Here is a 21,972-nt window from a genome sequence, read left to right as displayed (position 1 = left end):
ACATATGTTTTGCCAAGTCAATTTATCACGGCCCATTTTATTTTGTCATGCCCTAAATGTCCAAAAGTTTATTTATTGATTAAATATTCAAATTAGCGACAATTTGCCCCATAACTTCCAAAAGTTCTTTTAGACCTCAAAAAGAACTTCCATAACATTGTCACCAAACATACGATCATACAATAATGATTTTTACAAAAATCGATTTTATAAAACACTTTTATCGAAACATAGCTTCCCCAAACAAGTCCATTTAAAATTATCGTGTTGTCTTCCTTGTTCTCTCTCTTTCTCTCTCTCTCTCTCTCTCTCTCTCTTCATGCATGTTTATTCTGAATCGTTGGTTGGATCCATAAAGCAATTGCGGCTGACTATGAAAGGGTGACACCTGGATCAGTCATTCAAACATTTGCATTGGGACCAACGTGTTGGGTCAAAACACACTCGAGTTTCTAAGATTATGATGCCAACAACTACTTGTTTGTGAGATAATCGGAAAAAAATAAAAAAGAAAAAAAAAAGAGATGATTTGGGTCATGGCCGTCTTTCAACAACAATGTTGTGAAATCATGACTAGACTCTGCATATATATCATCAAGAACACCATTTTTACCACAACCAAACAAAACTCAAAACCCCAAAAAAAAGGCTCCCTCCACCACCCATGCATGATAACCCCAAGCCCCACACTTTGTTCATTCCACCATGTGATATCAAACACCAAAGCCCAACAACCCACATCATTACTGCTGTAAATGGGCCGGGTCGAGTCATAAATAGTTTGATCCTATTTGGATTTCAAAATCTAAACCTTAATTTGACCTGTCTAATTATCGGGCCTAATAACAAAGGGTGAAATACCATTTCATGAGTTGAAGATGAGTTATTTATGATTTTGACTAATTGTTCATTTTAATTACTAAAATGTGAATGGTCATGTTTTCATTAAAATTTTTTTCAGAACGATAGTGAATTCATTGATTTTAAAGTGACTATTCGTAGTCACTTTAAACTTGCAAAATTATCAATTTAAAACCTTTGAATTAGTTATCGTTCATGTTTTGATAATTAAAATGAACATTAAACCACAATTGTAAATTCGTCAAAAGTTGATCACTTTTTCATTAATATCACATAACAAAATGTCTTGGTCCAAGTTTGGCCTAGTACGCATGTATTGTTCCCTATTTACAGGTCGGCCCACAATAGTTATAGGCCAAACTACTTGATTTGCCTAGCTCCCAAGTTTGATCGAGCATAGTCTGAACCAATACTAAAACAAGTCTAGTTACACCATTCAAACCTGAGATGCCGATTCTTACCTTTCCACTTTTTTTTTACCTATCTTTTATTTTTGTTATTTTTATTTATCAATGACTCATTTACTTGTTACACCACAATTTCTTAAATTACTTACCACACCATAATTAAAGATTAAAACACACTTCAATCGCTCAAATTATAATCTCAAAATTAACAAACATTATAACATTCGTTCAAACAATTTCAATAGTTGTTTACACTTATGATTAGAGTCGTGTTGGAGTGACCTCAAGATTTTAACACACATCGCACATCTTGACGTGAAAGTGTGTAGGAATCATAGATGTTTTTTACCAAATCAATTATGGTTTGTACACACTTTTATGTCAAGATGAGCAATATGAGATACAATCTTGAGCTGCTATTAGCAACCAACCCTTTACTTATTTTCAACCCTTCACTTATTTTCTTTATTTTTAATTGGGGTGTAAAAAGTAAAAGTTGGAATGCCAATAGCAGCTCTCTTAATTAATTGGTGAAACATATAAACCTTTAAGGTTAACCATGGTGTAAAGTAAAGCATCTTTACTTAAGAGAGAGAAAGAGTGAGAGAGATGTGAGCATCAAGTAGTGAAGGGAAAAGGGGTTTGAAATTAGAATGAAAAAATGAAAATGGGGCGACAAAGCAACCAATTTGGTCTCAACTCTCATCTCAATCTCCCAACGGTCCATCTGTCTACTCCCGAAATAATCGCGATTCTTCTTTCCACTTTATTTCTTTATCAACTCAACTGTATTAATTATTTGGACAAACCGTTATAATCCGGACCCACAACCCAACTGTGGAACCCGACCCTGTCCAAACATGTCCACTTCGGTTCAACAAAAATTACACCCTAGATTCCTATAACTTGACTCAATTTTTTTTTATAGGGCAAAGGATATATAATTCATGAGTTGTGATAATATGACGCCATGACACCCCCTTTTTGACACAAGCACCCTTACGCCTCCGTCACAGAATTGTAGATCATTTGTCTCAGGATACACAATAAAAAGACTTATGATTATGCATATCCCGAGGTAAATGATCTACGGTTCTGTGATAGAAGTATAAGGGCACGTGTGCTATAGGGGGGCATTAGAAAATTATTATACATAATTAATTATTTTTGTAAAATAAAAATCATGGGTAATTTTGGCATATATACCGCTATGAGTTTTGATAAGAATAATGATTTTCTAACTCTCTTGGTATAGCATATGCTTAGAACCATAGATTTTTCCTCGGGATGTGCAATTGTATATCTCAAGGAAATCTATGGTTTTATGCACATGCCATGCCAGGAGAGTTTGTCAGTGGGGGAGTTAGAAATCACGACTCTTTTGATAAATAGCTGAGCTACGGCTACCCTTGAATTTTTTTTATTTTTTATTTTTTAAATCTCTTGTTTTTCCCCTAAAAGTGCATCATCTATAACTATCAATTAAAAAAGACAAATTGGGTAAAAAATTATTTATTTTCTTCTCACTGATTTAGAAGACGGAATGGTAGAGATAAAATCAACTAATTCATGATTTAGGAGGTAAGGGTGCAAAGACAGCTAGGAGGTTTTTCTAGAAGTAGTCTCCCTTGAAACAGGGCGTAATATCTCATTGATCAAGTTCTCTTGCACAGAAGTTGAACGGGATTAAACGATTTGTCGAAACTATGGGATATAAAATTGCATCAGTAGGGACAATTGCACAAGTATGGACAAAGCGAATGAGAGAAATTGGACTTGAGTAATATAAACACTGATGAAAATTTAATACTCCAAAATGATGGGGGGGGGGGGGGGGGGATATTTTGGTCATTTTATTAGTCTTTCGCATAAGAACATAGTCAAAGGGAACAGTTGAGAAAATCAATTAGACTGTGGTTGCATCTTGGAGGATGGTCCACAGTTTCATCAAATTAAATAAGTTTAAAAAAAAAAAAAAAGGACAGAATTCTCTAAAATTGGCACCAACACTATTTTGTGTGTTTTGTGTGTGAGGCACTACAGTCTATGCCCCCCACAATAACAAAGAAGAAAACATTTATAATGTCCAGCAGTGTTGGATTAAAAAAGAAAGTGATCAATGAGATTGTGCCACATGTACCTAGGAGACATATAGGTGGACCATAGATTGATAGGGAGGTTGTCACTTTTGTGGTACATGGGAGGTGATACATATAGATTCATAGGCGGGTTGTCACTTTGTAGTAGAGTGGATGGTAATGTGTCGAACTTGACATGCAAGCACTATAATTCTTATATTATAGCTAAAGCAATACCAAAATTGGGCATGCCCTATAGGTTGAAGTTGCATTCTTCTTCTAACCTCCTTTTTCCTTTTGAGGCCAAATTATAATTATTAATCAAATTACGATTTATTGATATGTGGTGGAACGTAGAAGGCACGTGAAATAATCAATTCCCATAAATTTAGGTAGAATGTCCGTAAGGATTACTTGTTCGTCATCAGTGGCCTCTTGACTTACCTGATACATGTTGGAAAACTTTCGTGAGGTTAGGTTGTACGACCATAGGTACTAGTCCCATCCCAAAAGGGTGTGGGAAAACCCTAACATAAATATAAAAAAAAGGTTGTTCGTCCCAAGTAAAAGGTGCACTTTTGTTTGAAGAGCGATAGTATACGTCCCATAGGGTGGAAGGGAAGTCAAAACTACTAATAATCCTTGAGTTCTGGACAACAATAGTAAAGAAATCTTGTTCCTCAAGATTTTTTTTCTTGTTAAGTTAGGGTTTTCCCACACCTTTTTGGTATGGAACTAGTTCCTATGATCACACAATCTAATCACACAAAAGTTTTCCAACGTATAATAAGGTAAGTCAAGAGTCCAACCCCCTAAGGGTTGCAATTTACATGTTAATATTTAATAATAGAGTACTAAATTTTAGGATTTTGATAAATGGTGATAGGTCTATGGGGGAAAGAAAGTAATAATAGTCATCATTGTTTTATGGATATTTTATATTATAATTATCACACATCATCTTGAGATGTACATAATTCGAGCCATTGACTATAAGGTTGGGATAGGTATAAACCGAATTCTTGAATTGACATTTTGGAATAAACCTCACTTGAGTGTGAAATTGGAAGAAATCCACATGATTTCCTCAAAAGGAGTTTGAAAAATACACTATTTTCAATTAAAAATGGTATTCCCGAGTCTTGGCAAAGGAAGGAGTCATAAAAAATCCCTGGGAATCAGTTGTAAATTAAATTGGGAGGTGATTTAAAAAATTAAGGGGACTTAATATATAGGTGCCACAAAAGGAAGAGTCGACATCCCAAGAAAACTAGAAATAAGAGGTCACCTCCTTGATGCAGAGGTCGAGCGTAAGTTGCAAAAAACTAGTAGAATAAATCGTAACACAAAAATCGAAGTGTGAATAACCTATTTGTTACCAAGATCTTCTTTAAGAGAATAAAAAAGGACCAAAATACCCCATTTTCAACTTCTAGAAAAAAAAACCCTTTGACTTTTTAATTTTTCTTTAAAAATTATTATTTTTTCATTTAAAATCCATCATCTACATAATTTAGAAAAGTCATTTGATGTAAAAGTACTAATTTAGAAGATAAAACAATAGAGACAAGAGTCAGTGATAATCTGATGCTGCCTCTGACGTATTGCCCCCATCACAGAATTGTAGATCGTTCACATTAGGATACATAAGAAAAAGATTTATGATTTTGCATATCCCAAGGCAAATGATTTACGGTTCTATGATGGGGGTTAGGGAGGGGGGGGGGGGGGGGGGGCGTCAAAAATTCAAAATTTCATTATTCTAGAGAAAATCGAGCAACTGATTACATCGTGCAAGGAAGTGAGAACAAGTGGCAAACGCATGATAACCATAACCCAAGATTGAATGCGAATATTTTTATGAGGTGGTCTAGTGTTTCATCAAATAAGTAGGAAGAAAATATGGTTAGAATTGGCTTAAAATGGCACCAACACCCTTTTTCATTTGTGTGGCACAAAAGTCTATGCACCCCACAAAAACAAAACAAAGTACAAAACATCGATAATGTCACACATCGTTGGATACACAAAGGAATAAATAAGATTCCCCCACATGTATATCGATGGTTCATAGATTTATAGTGAGGTTGTCACTTTGGTGGTAGGTTGGATGGTAACATGTCAAGCTTGACAAGCACTACGTTTCTAGTATATATCCTTGTCACTCAAAACTATACTATAAATGGGCATGCCCTAAGTTACACTCTTTCTTCTCCCTACCCCAACCCCCATGTTCACATGAGCCCTACAATCAAATTTCGATTGATTGACAAGTGCCAGAACCTAAAAAGCCACATAAAATAACCAAGTCTCCAAAGTATTGATTAGTGTCTGAAGATGTTACTTGATCGTCCCAAGCGAAAATTGCACTCTTTTTTTCAGAAAAATGTTCGTATTTTCTCCGACAAAGTAGAAAGCGGTCAACACTGCTAATAATCCTTGAGATTCATACCACAATAATGTCTATGAATATTCAACAATGTTGACCTCGGGCCACCGCTCCTACAAGTCTCCATGGGAGGTACGGGTTTTTTTTGTTGTTGTTGTTGTTGTTTTTTTTTTTTGTGTTCAAAGTAATTTACATGTTAGTATTCAATAACAACGTGTTAAATTTTGGGATTGAAATAAATGATTATATGTCTATGTCTATGGGGACAGAAGTAATAATCGTCATCATCATTCGAGGGGTAAAGAAATTACCTTTTTACCATAAAGTGCTACATTTCATCTTGCAATGCAGTCGACTTATAAGATCGAGATAACTCTGATCAAAATTCCTGATTTGACATTGTTAGGGTGCAATTGACATGTACCACACCGATATGAATAAGATTATGTAACACAAAACCCGAGATATTTTGACTAATTTTTCCATGACACTTATCGTCATCATTTATGTCGAATATTGATATAAGGAAGGACACTATTGGGGGGAGGGGGTGTTCTTATTAGTATATTTACTCCAATTGTGAAAGAAAAAACCACCCAATCACATTTTTATGTGTTAGATCTTGATTGTTTTAGTTTTGTACTTGAATTTAAACAAGTTTGGAAAATTTTAATTGGTTTTTGTAGTTGTCAATCACTAAATTAATAGTTAACAAAGACTGAAATGTACTAAGAGTTGGAAAGTTTAAACAACCAATAAAGCAAATTAATATCACTAGTGGGGTCAAAAAGAGCTCTCCATATTCTAATTCTAATCATTAGTCATCACTAATCATTCACTAATTAGGATAATAAAAAACAATTCACCAAAACTTGACTTCGCTATCATTTTTTGGTAGGTTTTCCCATCTTTGAGCCTCCAGAGCAATTCGATCAAATCAGATCCTGAACCATCCTAACATGTTTAAGAATTGACTTGAGCATGAAAATGCACAAATGATCACTCTCCATTATCAAATATTATCACGATCGGTTAATCTCAAGATTTGTAATTCAAAATCTAATGTACGGCACAAACCAATCCATGGATTGTTAGGTTATGGACCATTTAATTGTGGTTTGTAGGCATGTTGATGTACACTAAGATTGTACAAATCAAGAATATATATATAGTATTGTTGGGTCACATAATTATGGTTTAATGGGAAGTTTAGAAGGAACTGAGAAACTCCATCATGTCCCGACCACTAGGTTTGACCTGAATCAGAATGTGGGTCAGTTGTGGGTCAGATATGGGTTGAACAAAGATAGAAGTAATAATAATCCTAGGTAGATGGTCCTGTAGGGGACAATACGTGGTCCTTATTAGGGTTAGGGTTGATAGATATAGATGTTTTTTTTTTATAGTGGAAGTGGGGGGATCAGAAAATTGCTTAATTGGACATCCAAAAGGAAAGTATGTTGATCATGTGGTTAGGAGTGCTTTATTGACTTGACTTTCCACCCACCTGACTAGATCACACTAACAAAGTGGAATCTTTTGGACTTGGGAGCTCAATGGGTTGGATCAGGCCCTAAATCCAATCCGTTTTGAAAACTTTCGTTCTGGATCGAGGATTTCGGTTTGTACCTTCGATTGGTCAGGATCAACCATTTCCCTATCCAATAAAATGTGAGAAAGTATGTAAATTTTATTATATTGTTTAGATATATAAAGTTTATCTGTATTTTGTACATCAAATCGGATTCAATCCGATCCAGTTGTTATTGGATGGTTTGAATCTTAATATTATTGACATTTGATAAATAAATAAAAAACTATTGGAAAAAATCTGAAGCAATTCTTATTGGATCAGTTCTAGGTTTTATCCGAAATGTACGCCTTCAAATTCCAGGATAAATGGCTCTAATTCCATTACTGAAATATGTAAAACAATCAACAGAAACCACTCAACAATCGACCATAACTAAAAAGTTCATCTGAATTAATTATTTAATTTAATAATTCAGAATTTTTAAATTAAAAGTTGACTGGTCTTAATGATATTAGGAATGTTGTAATTAAATTATCTACAATATATTGAGAATGATCAGATACCATGGAGATCTTATTGTACAGTTGGATTATTCAACATGTGTATCCTACAAACATGAAAACAAAATAGGGAGTAAGTATGGACATCTATATTCAAATGGCTCATAGAAATATTTAATAATCAAATTACAAAAAGATCCATATATACACACTGGATGGTTTATCAAAGTCATGATTTCGAAATGTTTCAATCGATCATTCTGGTTTTGATCAAAATCGTAATTAAACGTTGATCCCAAAACACTGAATGTTCCAAAATATTTTGGTTGAGACCATTTTGATTTTTTCTCCTGACTAAAATTTTGCATTGAAAACCTCTTAGCCCATTTCTTGACTATCCTTTTTTTCTCCCAAGACAATCAAAACAATATGGGTTAGGATTATAAATTTGGTTCACATTGATCGTAGGGTACGTCTAAATAAATGGTAATGCCAACCCATTGCACGATCGAATAGTTTAGACCACCCGATGAGATTGATATCCTAAAATGCCTCCTAACAGTATCAATTTCTCTACTGAGCAGAAGCTCAAGAGATATTCTTTCTTTTAAGTTCTATTAATTTATATTTTATTTTTTGACAATTTAATTTCATTTAGGGTTGATATTGTGAGTCTAGCAAGTTATGGGTCCCAAGGGTTTGATGGGCATTGGGAAAGGGAGGTAATAAAGGCTGAGGTCGGGTGTTGGTAGGACTAGAGTATAATCTTCTCCCCCACCTTACCTTTGGATTGGAAGCTTGCAGAGACAAAACTGCACAAAAAAGATAGACTCAGATCCCACCACCTTTCTCAATACCAACACACACGTATATGAACATAAATATAATAGAAAACGAATGTGATTTAGAAATTCTTACAACTATTTTCTTAGCTGGATTTTGCTCACATTTTGTTTTATAATGTCTTTGCATGCACTATCTTTTTTTGTGCAAAAAACTTTAATATTTGCTAAATATAACATTTCAATTAGGTTGTATAGAGGTTTAGTCTTCTAATGAACATTGGATCTTAAATTAGAAACTCGGTCAAGCCGACCTGATTTGATGAAATTTCAAGGTGACACAATGTACAAATTCGAAAAAGCTTTGATTCATCGAGTCAACTAAGAAATATAGTACTATTTTGGCGCTTCTACTTTTGAAATTTTTATTATACGGATTCGACGATGCTAACATGGTATGACACTTGATTTTGGACATTATGAAAAATTATCAAATGATTTTTGAGGTCTTAGGATGTAAAGTATTGTAATAAAGCGTACATTAATAAGTCAGATTATAGATGCATTGTAACAGGGTGTAAAGACACCAAATCTTCTTCGCATAAGATTACAAGATTGATATTAGATTAAGAGGGTGTTTCAGGGCAAGGAAAGTACCACCCAAACCATGTTTTTGGAGATTTTGGGTTTGCTATGCTTTTAATTAAAGTTAAGTAGAGATTTTGTGGGGGTCTCTTTTCAGGATTTTGTTTTTAGATTGGATGCTCTATGTGTTTTCTTTTATACATATTTTTCTTTCTTTCTTCTATCTCTGCATGGGGAGGTTATCTCAACCTCCTCGACATTTCTTTAGATTAATAAAACTTTTACACTTATAAAAAAAAAAAAAAAAGTAAGAGTTATAATTTATCTCTTGTTAGGATTTTTTTTATCCGGTTATTTTTGTACTGTATTAGGATTTATTCAATTTCTTTGAAGAATCAATAAATCATATTATTTTACAATATAAGATCGAGGGTCTCATTTTGATACAGAAAAATGCAATATCCTTTTAAGAAAATTATATAAATTATTGTGTAAATTAAGCATTGCATCGTAAATAAAAATGTTTGAATCCTCGGCCTACACCCACGCTGACTGAAGCCCTCAAGCCTAGCTCCGTGGAAGTCCGCGTGTCATAGGATTATTTATTGCTTTGTAATACACCTTATTGCTTTTATAACGTGTTATCCCGTGAAATTAATATTATATCAATAAAGTTGTCTTCGGACTTTTCCTCGTTTTGTTTCATTTACTTATTTGCTAATTACAGGTGTGTGGTGTACGATCATTTTATAGGCTTGCAAATGGATTTGACCCCCTTGCGCCGTACGACCTCGCTTCGGAAGAATGCGGCCATGACAGTTGGTAAAGCTATTTGTATGCTATTGGATAACATAAGTCATGAAATACTAACCTAAATGTTTTAACTTTTATTTTATTTCTTGTCAAGTAAGATTTTCCTATAATCTTTGTTCTTTAATACATCCTAATAGTATATAAAATAATGTGCATATCTGATTCTTTTGTCCTCTTTCATTAATTTTTTTCAATTTTTGAAGTAGTGATAGATGTTGCGAGCATGATCCCGAAATAGGGTTTTATTTATTTATTTATTTTATTTTACTATTTTAATATTCATGAGTTATTTTTTATGAGTCTACTAATCCCAACTTGATTATTATTTTCTTTTGATTGACTAGGAAATAGTGTTGTGGGGAAACCTTACAGCAAATATTTGAGGTGGTCCTGTTAAATTTTACACATTCAAAATCTTAAAACATAATTTTAATATACCTTGATTTTTCTTAATAGAATCTAATCTATCACATATCTCAAATATACTATTCATTCCATGTAAATTGAGTTAATGATACTTAGCTTGTGTCATTATGAAGTCATTGATTCAAAACGTTGGAGGTGTGGCTTTCTATCACGTATTCCTCGAAACTTTAGAAAACCCAATCAAAATGATCATTTCTTCTAAACTCACCTTCTCCCTTCTCTCTATATAGATCGACTAGGTATTAGTGATTGATGAATATCATTCTTATTAGAACTCTCCATTATGTGCGTTTTTCACATTTCTATTCGTTCTGTTTCTCTTTTCTTATTTGTCAATATGGGATCGTCAATCCTCTTTTATTGATGAAGGTTGAAGGCCTAGAATTATTCTTTTAATAAGTTTCTTATCCATCAAAGTCTCTTACAACCTTTAAAGAATATTTATAATTCTAGCGATATTGAAATTCTTTAATATTGATATATATATATATATATGTAATGTATATAATATACTTGTGCAATTAAATAATAAAAATCATGAGGTCAATTGGGTCATACGACATAGAGTTCTAATAGGTCCACCTTTAAAATTCAGACTTTAAAAGTTTTATTTCTATTTATTTCGTTTTAGATTTTAAACTTTAAGACCAAAATTCAAAAAATTTTGAACCAACGTTGGGGGGACATTGGATGAACTTCTGAAGTCTAATTTCTAGTTTCTCGACTACAGACTTCAAAAGTATCACCAAACATAACCTTAATTGTACTCCTCCATGCAATTCTATCCAAAACATCTTTTGTTTACGAAAATGACCGGTGTAGCAAATATACCTAATTTTTATTTTTCCTAAAGAAGAGTGATTAATACTTGATCCTTTCCCACATAAACTCGAAGCAAATGCATATGTATAAAAACATATATACATAAAACATGCTCGTACGGATAAATACAAGCATGCACAAACATAATGCTTTTATATTATAACTAAACACCACATTAAGAAATATTAATTAATCTAAAAAACTTGTAAATTGGATGAAAGTAGGAAGAGACATAAAAGATGAGAAAGACAGAAAACTCAGAAAGGTTGTTTTTGGGGATTGGGGTATCAGAAAACAATATAATAAACATTAGTTTACGAGCATGGGTTCAGTTCCAGCAATCCAGGCAATGGAAATTATAATAAAATAAAGTAAATAAATAATAAATAATTGGAACATGGGGTGTTAAAATAAAAGAAAATTTAAAAATGTGGGTTTAAGAGAGGAGTGTGTAATTAGTAGGGGAGAGGAATGGAGTGGACAGCATATGTTTGGTCAAGCAAAGATGAGAGCATGGGGAATGGAGGGAGCGTGTGAAATAAAAATAAAATGTTTCCTAAGCTTAGAACAAGTATGTCGAGTGAGGGAGGGTGGGGGAGGGTACAAGAAGATGGGTTGAACCCAACTATGTTTATTTCATCATCAATGCTATATGATCATGTTCTCTCTCTCACACACACAATTTGTAGGGATATATAGGGGGGAATGAATGAATGAAGATGGGTGATAAGTACATAGAAAGGCCTATGTGAGAGAATATATCGAAATCGATTGATTGTGATTTGATGATGATGACGGGATGTTTGGTTTGAAGTACTATTACCGTCTTGCAGAATTCGACAATGGAGGAATTATCGCAAGCCTTAAATTTCTAGTCATCATTTGCAAGTTTCGCACAATGCATTCAAGACGGAAAAGACAATGGCACCTACTAACTTGAATTTTGTTATCATTTGATGTTTTTTTGGATGATGTTATGTTGATCAATTCTTTAGTGGTAGCTATATATAGACACCCCATTTTACATTCTCCTGATTTAGTAATTTATCACTCAAAATCCTTAATTCCAATCTCAAAGTAGTTCCATTTGTAGGTCCAGACGCTTTCAGTGGCGAGCTTGATTCTGGGTTCGTTCTCTAGTGGAATTGCCACTAAAAGTGCCATAACCAATGAACGGATCTGTTTTGGGATTGGAATTAGGGATTTTGGGTGACAAATTGTTAAATACGGCGAGTGCAAAATGGGATTTCTATAATAACCTAATTTCATTATTTACTAGGTATTGTGTTATAATAAGTAGGATGTCAATGAAAGGATCACACCAAAAATCTTATTTGTTTCGATAATTTGGATTTGGATTAAGGATTTTGGTTTCAATAAGGAAATGTTTATTAACCTATTGGATTGGTTCTCAATCTGGTATGGTCCCAATATGATAAAATGTGAGAAATTATGTAATTTATATTATATATTATAAAAAAAAAAGTTGTATTCCTTTATAAACTCAAATTTTCGTCTTCAAGAGAGAGTTATTGAAATGAATTGAAGTGCAACTGATCATAGAACTTAAAAATAAAAATAAAAAATATTTTTTTTTCTAAGGTTGGGTGCAACCAATAATTTGTGATCTACAAGCGGTTGATCTCTAAAAAAGTTAACAAAAAAAAATGTAAAATTTCCATTTTAGTTCACTATTCATTTTAATTTCGATTACAGTAAAATAACTATTTTTGAATTAAAATAGAGTCTTGATAATCTGACTTAGGCACATGGCATACTCAATCGACTTACCTGACGTGGCAGTTTCAGAAATCATAGACGTGCTTTCCTTGGGATATAAAACTGCATTTTTTTTATGGGAAATCATATTTTTGTAATTCAAGGAGAGCACATCTACGGTTCTCAAGCCTATCACGTCAGATAAGTCGATCGAGTTGCCAAATGCCTAAGTCAGATTATCAACACTCATTAAAATATTTTATTTAAAACAGGAAAAAAAAAATCTTACTTTATAAAACAGTATATATTTTTCTCTTGGCTTTAATTTTACTGAAGAGTTAAAAAAAATTATCCACTTTTGTAAAATAGTAAAATTTGAGATCCGATAATAATAAATAAACTTGATATGGCCCTTATCGGATTGATCCCGGATCGACCCGATCGGATCTGCAGCTGATCCATTGATTGAATATTGTATCCAACGGTGGGGGACTTATATGTACAATAATCGATCACAATCAATAGTAACCATTAGGAACAAAAGAAATATTAACAAAGGACAAATAGTTTACGCGGTTCACTACTAAAGGCCATATCTATCAATGACACGTGTACAAGGAAAAAGGAAAATCTGCAAACTTGAGATCAGTACAACGAATTATTGTGTTTCCATCACTAAAGGAAATTTCTGAAGTAACTTTAAAATGTACATCGGTTCTCACATCGCTGATGGCGGATGTTTGTACGAAATCATAGATATTTTTTATCGAGATACGAGTGAAAAGAATTTATGATTATGTCTGCACCTCCACAACAGGAATGTGAGAATTTGATGTACATTATTATGTTACTTTAGCACAACTCTTTACTAAATGCTCTGTACGGATATTGTATTATTGGTGTGGTATTAGCTAATTGTACATCTGAATTTGGGAATTTGACTTTTTCATTTTCTATTTTTGTTTTTATCGATAAATTCAATTTTAAAAACGTCGGTAACTTGTTATCATCGAGAAATGAACCAAGGTTAATGATATCATCATTTATAGACTTTGAATCATGCTTAGGTGACACAGGATTTATTGTGATTCTCACAATTCTAACGTGGACATACATACATAACCATAGATAATTTTTACTCGTATCACGAAGAAATACATCTATGATTATGTGCACATGCCATATCAGACTTGTGAGAATCGCATTAAATTCTTTTTGTCATTTTAGTATTTTCCATAGACTTTATCAGTTAAGTTAGTTGAGACCTTCAGATCTTTTTCATCGTTTTAGAACAGATTTGTTACTAGATCTATTCGAATTGACTTTGATTTGTTTAGAAAATACAATTCGAGGAACTATATTTAGGGCAATTAGACATAAATTGATACCTACTCGTAAGTCGGTAACTTACCTTTAGATTAAAGAATATTTTCATTTTTATAATTAGATCTCTTAATATGTTTTTATTAGCAAGACAAGTAGATTCCTTCTAATTCAATGCTTAGGTAAATTTTTTTTATAGGTAAAAATTATTTAAGGTATTTCGATTGTAACCAAACAATCTAAGTTAATAGATCAAAAACTCAAATTATCTGAATTAGATAACAATTTGTTCTTAATTATGAATAATAAATACCCTTGTAATAATTATTACGAGTTTCTTTCTTATAAGCATGGTTTCAAATCTCATTTGAGATTGAGCCATCTCGGTATCATCTATGAATGAGATAGATAGGCACGATGTCTCAATAGTGCAGAATCTCGCGAGATAAACGAGATGACTCGGACGAGTCAATTGAGATTATATATATTATAATTAAAATAATTAATTAATTATAATTTAAATTCATATTATTTAAATAAAATATGATTTTGTGACTAAAGAACCTTTAATATACTTTAGTTTATAAAAATTATAATTATTTTTAAATAAATATATAGGAATAAATAATTATAAGCCGAGTTAAACAGTGGATCATCTGTAAGTTGGACTTGAACCCATAACTTCAAAGAGTCGTGATCCAGAACAATGTCTCGTACCCTCGTTCCTATAAGAACATATGATGTAGGCATGACACATCTTCGTTGGAGATTAAACATATAGGGTTGACTCCAACCACGACGTACCACGTACACAACGTTCGTATTCTATTGGAACATGACACCTTACTAGATCTTAATTCAATTTAAAAATATATATCACAATGTGTCGATCAAGTAAACCATGAGTTTGTTTAAGCCCCAATGATCAAGAGCTTCTATTACATGAGAATTGAAATGGGGTCATTTTTTTATTTTTAATTTTAATTTTTTCGGATAAACATATAGATTAGTGGTTATCAACACCCACAAACTTTAACCAACACATAATGAATCTAAAAGAACAATTTTTTATAAGTTTCGAAAATTGTCATAAATCAACAAGGATCACAATCATATTGGAGCTCCAAAGTTGAACAAGGATAGAACTTGAGCCACCTGAATCATTGTTTCTCAACCATGATCATGTAAGCACTTTTTACTCTCTATTTTTTTCGAATTTTTTGTAATCTTAATTTATATATACAAATGTAGAAAAATGCAATAACACATCATGTTAATAATCAAATCTAATTTTCATATTTTATTTATCTGAAACACAAAATATCAATTTAATATTTTTTTTATGTATTTATAAAACACTTAAGAAAAAATAAAAAAAAATTTGAACTTTTATAACAATAAAATATTTTCTTAGCCCATTTTATTAAATGTGCGTGTGGGGTGTACGCGTGCTACATGTAGGCACGTGCCTTTCCGGTTATATATACCCATTTGAAGGGGCACTAAATAGTTGTCTCAAGAGGAAGTATCGGAATTATTTATTATTTTTGTATTGTGGTGTCACACTTAAACAGGGAGAGGACAGTAGGGGGAGTTTTTCTTCTTCTAGTGAGGCATTTCAATTAGGATAAAAGTGTAGAGAGAGAGAGAGAGAGGGATGGAGAGAGAAAAGGAAATGAGGGAATCCAAATTCAAGAGGATTTGTGTGTTTTGTGGGAGTAGCCAAGGAAAGAAGAGTAGCTACCAAGATGCAGCTATTGAGCTTGGAAATGAGCTTGTAATGCTCTTTTTGCTCTGTTTCCATTTATTTTTTTTTCAAATTTTTGTTTTACTCTTGGATTTTGATAGATATTGGTTTTTCTCAAATGGGTTTTGCTTAAACTTTGTTTATGTTGTGTTTTATTATGGATTTGAGGTGGGTTTTAGTTTAAATAAAAAACAAGTAAATTTCTGTTATAGTCTTGGGCTTTGATAGATATTGGTTTTTCTCAAATGGGTTTTACTAGAATTGTGTTTATGTTATGTTTTACTTATGGATTTGAGATGGGTTTTAGTTGAAATCCAAAATAAGTTATTCGTCTTTTGTTTGTTAATGAATTGGATCATGGGTTTTGCTTTTAAGATTGATTTGTGTAATTATCTTTCATTTTCTTAGTTTTTTTTTTCTGAATTTATTATGGGTATTTTTGTTAAATAATTGGTTTATTTGTAGAGTTTCTTTTCTTTTATCTTTTTCTTTGTTTGTTCTTTATCACTTTTGGACTTGTTTGTAGCATAACTTTCTTGAAATGTGATCTGTTCTGTTATTCTACTTCTGTGTTTTCTAGACTTATCCAAACAAAATCTTCAATGTTCATGGTTAAGGCTTCTAGAAACTAAAGCTGGATTCTTACTTTCTGCTTATATTCATAGAATCTCCCCATTTTCCTCTTCTCGCCATTAATCTTTATATTTAAACATGTGTGTGTGTGTGCGCGCGCGCGCGCGCGCGTGTGTGTAGACAAGGAGGCCTGAAGTAAATGTACTTAATAGTGCTTTTCTATATTAAATATTAAATGAGTGGTCTTTGAATAATCCTTTTTCACATCTACCTTAGACTGATAGTAAATGTACTTTGATGTAAATCTTTCTTCTTTGTTTATGACAAATGGGTTCTTCAATTAAAATTTATTTGCACTTTGTAGTCCATTTCCACATTATATTTCCTTTATTTTTTGGGCTAATTTGGTTCTAATTTTCATTGTCATAGGTGTCAAAGAACATTGATTTGGTTTATGGAGGAGGGAGTATAGGTTTAATGGGTTTGGTTTCACAAGCTGTTCATGATGGTGGTCGTCATGTTATTGGGTGGTCTTTCTGTCCTCAAATTCTCAAATCAGATTAATAAAACAGATTGGGTTTTTAGTGTTTTTGTTCTTAATCACAACTAATTTTTGTCATGTTCTTGTGTCTCTCTGCAGAGTTATTCCCAAGACACTCATGCCTAGAGAGGTACGTTTGTTTGTTCTAACCAAAAAGTCCTTAAGCTTTATTACTCAAAACTCAAAAACTCTTCTTTTGTTCTTGGGTTATGGGTCTTAAACACTTGTTTCTTTTTGGAATTGTACTTTTGTTTAATAACAACAATACAAAACAAAGGAATTTTTGGTTGGTTCTTAAAATTTCTAGTTTTTTCCAATAAAAAATCATCAACTTATCCTCATTACACCACTTGGGTTGCTGGGGTTTCTCCATTTTTTTCCCCTCAAACCTTCCACCTTTTTTTCTCACTGTTGTAGATTTTGGGTATTTTACTATTTCCTTGATTACTCACACTTCTGGCTCTAAGTGTCTCTCTCTCTCTCTCTCTCTGGTCTTTTATAAATTTATATTTCATATTTTGGATTAAGCCCACCACACCTTACAACACTCATTGCTTCTTCTCTGCACAAAACCCAATAAAAAAGTCTTCTTGGAAATTTTTTGCTCACCTTGGGGAACTCTTTTTCTCTCTCTAGCCAACCTTATTCTTATTTGATTTTTTAATTTTTATTGTGTTTGTGTTTGTTTTGGTGTAATTATTATTTTTTTCATTTTTGTTGGTACCCTTTTGCAGATAACTGGTGAAACAGTAGGGGAAGTGAAGGCAGTAGCAGATATGCACCAAAGGAAAGCAGAGATGGCTAGGCAGTCAGATGCCTTTATTGCCTTACCTGGTTAGTGTGAAAAAATCCCTAAAAAAATCCCTAAACCCCACAAATGCTTGATTTTTTTTCTAAATTTATGAAAGATTAAATATAACCCATGTTTTGATTATTTGTGAAATATTAAAAGCAAGGTTTGATTTAAAAAAGTTGCAAAAAAATCAAGAAAAGAAACAAAATATAATATATTAGTTTTGCTTGATTGACTCTTGTATTTTACTGTTTATTACTATATATAGAAAGCAACTTAGTTCTGAAACTAAATGATAACTACTGTTTGAATTTGCTCTCACACAGACCCCAAGACCCATGATTAGAGAGCAACCTTTCAAACCCTAATGTGGCCTGGCTGGCCTATCAACATCTGACACTGAAAATTAGGGTTTCTAAAGAGCTCTATACTTCTGTGGTTAATATGTTTTTTCTATTTTTATGGATGGGATAGTCTTACAATTTGGGTTTATTGTGCCATGATCTTCTTTACCAAATTAGGGAATAAAAACCATTAATACATGAGAGATTCTATTGTCACACCAACTTTTGCTAATGCCACTCCAATTCATATGTAAATCATGACCAAGGGGTGGCGTTAGCAAAAGTTGGTATGGCAACTATCACCTGGTGAGATGGCAGAAGGTAATGTTGAGCCTCCTTTGAAGACTGATAGTCTTCTTGAGTTCTTAAAATTTTTGTTGAGTAGATAAGAAATTGCAGGGCAAACTTGTCATTTTACATTTGATGGGGTCACCTTATCCTGTTCATTACATGGAGGCAAGGGGACTACTACGAATCTATTATATTTAAGAGTCCTGATAATATGACTCGCCAGGTGGCATACTCAAATGACTCCATGACATGGACAATTTTGGGAACTGTAGATCTGTACGCCTCGGGATACACTTTTTTATGGGAAAGTGCAATCGTGTATCCCGAGGCGTACAGATCTACGGTTCCCAAACTTGTCCACATCATATAGTAATTTGAGTATGCCACCTGATGAGTCATATTATCACGACTCTATATTTAATCCAAGTTGTAACCTCATTAAGTTAACTGCATGAGGGGTATTAGACAATTTTACCCCCAAATAAAAAAGTTAAAGACTTTGGCCCTTTTTTTTTTTTTTTTTTGTAATTTTCCCTAGATTTATTCCCCATAGTTAACGGTTTTTATTCTATATATGCAGGTGGATATGGGACACTAGAAGAGCTACTTGAAGTGATAACTTGGGCTCAACTAGGCATACATGATAAACCGGTAATGCCCGTAGTTTTCTTTCAAAATTTCTAATCTTTGCTTCTTACGTAATTGCACTAACCCTTAAAAAATCCTACAAAGTTCAACAACAATAACAAAGCCTTATCCGATAGATTTGTGGGTGGCTAAACAAATCCTACTCCCCCATTTTACTCCGTCCAAAGCCAAGTCTTATGTTATTGCGAATGAGTTCATATTTGCTTCCAGTGTCTCCATCCAAGTTCATTGGGGCCGCCTCCTGATCATTTTGGATCGTTAACTTGGAGCTTTAATTGACCTTTGTTGAACATGCCCAAACCATCTCAACCGATACTTCACGTAACAACTACTCACTTAAATTGATGGATAGGGTTTTAGGTGGTTGATGACAAGTCGATTAACTTCTTATGTGTATGTTTAGCACCAATGTAACAACCTTCTTAAGTAAATGTTTACAACTTGTAAGTAACAAAAGTTTGTTTCTTCCATTTTGTTTCGAATTGTGTAGGTGGGATTGTTGAATGTTGATGGGTACTACAATTCCTTGCTATCTTTCATTGATAAAGCTGTAGAGGAAGGCTTCATTAGCCCGAGCGCTCGCCATATTATTGTATCTGCCCCTACACCAAAGGAGTTGGTAAAAAAACTAGAGGTAAGTTACAAGTGCCGAATTATCATATTCTTTGCATATATATCTGTTTTCTTGCCCTATTTCTTTCTCTTTCAAAATTTTGAAACTCAAAAGCCTACTTTGCCTTGCATTTGCTCAAGTCAATCTATGAGACCCACTCATGGGGCTGTGACACACACACACACACACATTCCAATCATTGTTCATGTGCCCAATCATTTACAATGTACTATTTATCAAAGTGAGAATGTAATATTAATGGAGTTTTTGTTCTTTTATTGAAGGAATACTTCCCACGCCATGAAAGAGTTGCGTCGAAGTTGAATTGGGACATGGAACAGCTTGGTTACTCTCCAAAAAAATTGTGATATATCATCTATTTAAGTAGGAAAATAGGGGTCTGTGTGCAGAGAAAAAAGAGAAATAGTGGAGATGTATGCCATTTTGGCAATTGTGAGAGGAAAACTTAGATGACCAAATATTTCCACCTTGGTGGGGAAATTTCTTTTGTAAATACAAGAAATGGTCTCAATACATGAAGCTTCACATTCCCTTTTTATTGGAAGTTTGGTTGTCTTTAAGTTTTAATTACAACATGTTTTAAGTATATATTATTTTAAAAATGGCAATATTTTTATCAAAAAGTTCCATGATTTTTTCTGAAAATTCGGGAAAAAATTCTATGAATGGGGACATACCTATTAAATTGGCCAATCAAGAAATTAATCTTTGTTATACAAATTAATTGCCCTCCCCTTCCCTCCTTCACATTCATCATTCTATTGCCTTCAACCTTCAAATACCAAGAGCAAGATAGGCTTTATGGAGGTTGAAGTCAATGGGATTTCTCAAAATGAAAATTCGGGAACATGGAAATGTAACTATCGTCCATACAGATGAGTAGATATACAATATGAATCTATCGGATGAATGAGTAAGGAGATACGACTGTTACAATGAACCATAAAATTTTCAAATTTTCGATGAAAACGGATACTCATGCAGAGTACCACATTCTTTATAATATTACCGCCCCTTCTTTTTACAATGAGAGTGACGATAAGAGAATTGCTGAAGATTCTTACACCTTTCTGGTAAATTGGCTTGAGAGGTTCTCATAATATAAAGCCAGGGATTTCTTTAGCCAGAGAGATGTATGGGGGTCATTTTGTACCTCAACTTGCTTCTACAAAACCGTTCCTAATAATTAAGAGACTCATTTGAAATAGTTCAAAATTGTTCTTAAGCATTAAGTCTCATTTGGGAACAGTTCAAAATCGTTACTAATCATTAAGTCTTATTTTGGAACGGTTAAAAACCTTTCCTGGTCATTAAGTCACATTTTGGAACGGTTTAATACTGTTCTTTGTGGCAATAAAGCTAGAGAGTAAACTTCTCATTCGAGGTAATTTTCTCTTGATAAGTTCATCACATGTATACACTTTGCACACACTTTTTCTAAAATGGCTACAAACAAAAGTATAAGTTCCTATGGACCTATGTTCAATCTTTAGAGCCAACAAAAACAATCTAAAAATGGACAAAATCTCATGCATGTAGTCTTGATTCCTACATGAGGTGGTTCAAATCATAAACCTCACCAAAGAATCAAACCAATAAATAAAGCCTCCTTAAGGAGCACATAAACTTGTTTTGAAGCTTTGGAACTCTAAATGATGAGATCCTTGTGGGTTTCTAATAAAGTCTCATGCTCACAAAAAATTTCAGCAAACACCTACTTTTAGCACGAGTTTGCTCATCATATTGATTTGTTCATTTTTCAAAACAAAATTATAGATAATTTTCCTTAGTTTTTTATAGCTTTCTTTGTCTTCAAAAATTTCAAAAAAAAAGTTCTCTAATATTTACTTATGATCATCTATTGGTAACCATCTTAGGATAAGAGGAGTAAGGTGCTTAACACCTTTCTTGTCCTTTTACTGAACCTCCTTACTTTAGAGTTCTAGGTAAACATTTTCCTCTTATCTTTTAGATATATGAGTCACTATAAGCCAAAAAATTAAATTTTAAAAAATCTTTTATAATATTCATTCACACTTTAATTAAATAGTAGTGACTCCTAAACCCGTGTAGATGAACTTAAATCTCCCTAAAGATTTTGAAGGCCACATATCTATAGTAGCTATGTTCAATGTGGAAAGTGAGTTTAAGTTACAAGTAAA

General features: G+C 33.0%; 1 protein-coding gene across 1 annotated transcript; it reads left to right on the top strand.

Annotated features, from left to right (window-relative positions):
• The first annotated feature begins 15,760 nt into the window (after positions 1 to 15,760).
• Positions 15,761 to 20,346, top strand: LOC147384767 (cytokinin riboside 5'-monophosphate phosphoribohydrolase LOG3). Its single transcript, XM_086426420.1, has 7 exons — positions 15,761 to 16,016; positions 16,989 to 17,086; positions 17,200 to 17,230; positions 17,835 to 17,934; positions 19,109 to 19,179; positions 19,667 to 19,810; positions 20,074 to 20,346. The coding sequence occupies exons 1-7, from the start codon at positions 15,897 to 15,899 to the stop codon at positions 20,155 to 20,157; spliced, it is 648 nt and encodes a 215-aa protein (XP_086282546.1). The 5' UTR covers positions 15,761 to 15,896; the 3' UTR covers positions 20,158 to 20,346.
• Positions 20,347 to 21,972: the final 1,626 nt, after the last annotated feature.

This window comes from Akebia trifoliata, chromosome 15, assembly GCF_017979445.1.
Source record: "Akebia trifoliata isolate Shusen 1 chromosome 15, ASM1797944v1, whole genome shotgun sequence".
Classification (NCBI taxonomy): Eukaryota; Viridiplantae; Streptophyta; class Magnoliopsida; order Ranunculales; family Lardizabalaceae; genus Akebia; species Akebia trifoliata.
Note: the sequence above shows the minus strand (reverse complement) of the source record. Positions and strands in the feature narration are given on the sequence as shown.